The sequence below is a fragment of the Pundamilia nyererei genome, unplaced genomic scaffold (assembly GCF_000239375.1).
Source record: "Pundamilia nyererei isolate P.nyererei 1_Seehausen unplaced genomic scaffold, PunNye1.0 scaffold00247, whole genome shotgun sequence".
In the NCBI taxonomy this organism is placed as follows: domain Eukaryota; kingdom Metazoa; phylum Chordata; class Actinopteri; order Cichliformes; family Cichlidae; genus Pundamilia; species Pundamilia nyererei.
Window position 1 is genome coordinate 751392 of NW_005187648.1, and position 2502 is coordinate 753893.

A 2502-nucleotide genomic window follows, 5' to 3' on the forward strand; every position below is an offset into this window, starting at 1 on the left:
GTCTCTCCTGTACAGTACAGAATCGCTGCATCGACGCTAGCAGTGTGACTCTGCAGTGCAGCGCTGTGTCCACGATGTCCACCAAACGTTTGGCACCGTCAAAAATAACATTGGCTTTCTTCCTGCAGTAAATATGAACAACGACAGTATTCAGGAAGAAAACCAAACATTGCAGATATTTTATCATAACTCTGGTTTTACGTGTCTCATCAACACGATTTAAAAACTGGTATAAAGTCCACACTTTGTCCGTCAGTTGTTCCGTCTGTCCTGCTCACGTCTCCAATGGTTGGACACGTTGTCATTAACGTGGCTTCACTCCACATCAGCCGCTTTGCTAAAACACCGGTGTCGCACATAAGGACGCTGTCAGAGCCTGTCAGCCACGTTGATCAGCTGCGTATATACCAATGTGAATCACATCATTGGCTGGACTGTGGGATAAGACGGCATCGTTCTGATCCCACACGGGAGCAGCCAGTCACTGACTAACACTGCAAAAGGTTAGGTCAGATGTTCTTTTGCGCACGACGCAGATTTTCTGTGCCAGCAGTGCACAATTGCGCACGCGCACAGCTTAGAGGGAACACTGGCCAGGAATCAAACTACCAACCTTCCTTCTCTACCTCCTGAGCTACAGACACCGCAGAGAGCAGCTCAGGTTTCAGTATCTTGCCCAAGGATACTTATGCCTGCAGACTGACGTTCAGCTGGGTCACATGATGCTCTGCATGTCACCATGTGACATCTGTCAAAGCTGGATTTAAGAGAAGAATGGATACCCTGAACCCTGCAATTAGGTAATAAAAGCTGTTTCCACTGCGTGTGATTTGGTAGATTTAGGTTTTCTAATCCTTCATTAGTTTGTAAATGAATTTCCTCCCAACACAACACCTTGGCCATGGTTCAGGGTTCTTGTCAGATCAGCATTTCCTGATGTCCCACGGTTTGGATAAGAACAGCATTTCCAGCATGGTTTACATTTGGTCAGACACTGAAGTGCTGTGGTAATATTATTGAGACTGCCACAGTGTAACAAAGCACAGGACAAGCGCACACCTCAGTGTGTCGAGGCTTTTATAGGTTTTATAGGTTAGAATCAGGGTTGGGTTGTAGGGTAAGCAGCCTGGGAGTGTCACCGAGGTCCGCACAATCCAATCTATTCCTATATCATAACTTTAGCATGATGAAATGTGTCCAGGCCAGAGGGGCTCGCTATCAAACAGGTTTACACTGAAAGGTCACTTCCTGTTTTTTGTCTTGTATTTCGTCATGATCTAAAAAGCTGTTTGCAGTCCAGCTTGGTTTGAAACGACACCGTTCTCACGTTTGTGTCACAGTTACTGTCCTGGATCATAATGGTTCTGCTCACACTGAGTGTTTTTGGACTGTTCTGACTGACCTCTTCTTTTTTGTCCCTTCACAGCTCCTGTTAACCCACATCTCAGTAAGTATCTGCCCACACTGACACACAGTCACACACTGGGCTGCACTCGGATTTAAAACAGTCCAAATGGCCTTCTATACTGGGAACATAGCTAAAGGTGGATTAGCCATATACAAAGAGCGTAGGCTCCTGCAGGAAGTACAGGAAAAGCTTTTCAGGTGCGTCCCACCTGAGCTGCTTACAATCAGCTGATATTTATTTATTCTAATATCATAACTTTAGCATATGTTCTATGAAACGTGACCAGGCCAGCGGCGCTCAGAGTCCAGGTGGAAGTTTGAACATTTTAAGTCATATAATATCATTGGTCGATCACATCGTGGGTATTCCAGCGCTCTTCTGTTATTTTAGCAATTTGGTTATTGTTGTTTGTTACTTAGTTGCTTCCTGTGACTAAAAGTTGGTCATATTTTTACAGGTAAAAGTTTATATAGCGTCTTATTTTCCTTGAAATGTGACGGGTGTCCGTATGTCTACTTTTCGCTTCCTTCCATGCGCTGACATTTTGCATAGGACCTTCCCATCCTGTTTGTTGGTGACAGATCAAACGTGCGCGTCTACCCTTGCTGCACGAGGAGATTACTCCTGATTGGATCACTTCCAAACTCGCCCTGCCTCTCTGCACAACTTAAATAATTCTGATTGAATCTCATCTCTCGGGAACTTTTTCATCTTGTTCTGTTCGTCAGTAAAGCGTCAAAACATTTCATCACGGTTTTTTGTCCTCGTGCGTTAGTTTAGTTATCGAAAATAAAGGTAGCTGATGAAAACTACGACTGAAAATAAACACTGGTTTGGAGCCAGTTCGCTTTGGCTGCAAGGAATTCAATGACTCCTCCAGTTCCATCTAACAAGCCTCTGGCAGTTTGTGGTGCATATGCTGTGAGAAACACAGCTCCATGGTGTTTTGGTCGAGTGTTAACTCTAAGCTCCACATGCTCTAAGGACTGAAAAATCTCCATGGCATCACCAAACGCTCCAAAGTGAGCGAGCACAGTGTAGAAACTGTGAAACGCATTTGTACCATGGTACTGCCTGACCAGAGTTTGGCTTCA

At 44.8% G+C, this 2502-nt stretch overlaps 1 protein-coding gene across 1 annotated transcript in view; it reads left to right on the forward strand.

Moving 5' to 3' along the window:
* The window catches only part of LOC102205772 (MAM domain-containing glycosylphosphatidylinositol anchor protein 2-like), a 22801-nt gene extending 21298 nt beyond the window's left edge, over positions 1 to 1503 (forward strand). The window contains exon 7 of the mRNA XM_013915028.1: positions 1427 to 1503. Within this exon, the coding sequence (XP_013770482.1) occupies positions 1427 to 1503 (77 nt within the window). The remainder of the gene's footprint in view (positions 1 to 1426) is intronic.
* The last annotated feature ends 999 nt before the right edge of the window (positions 1504 to 2502 follow it).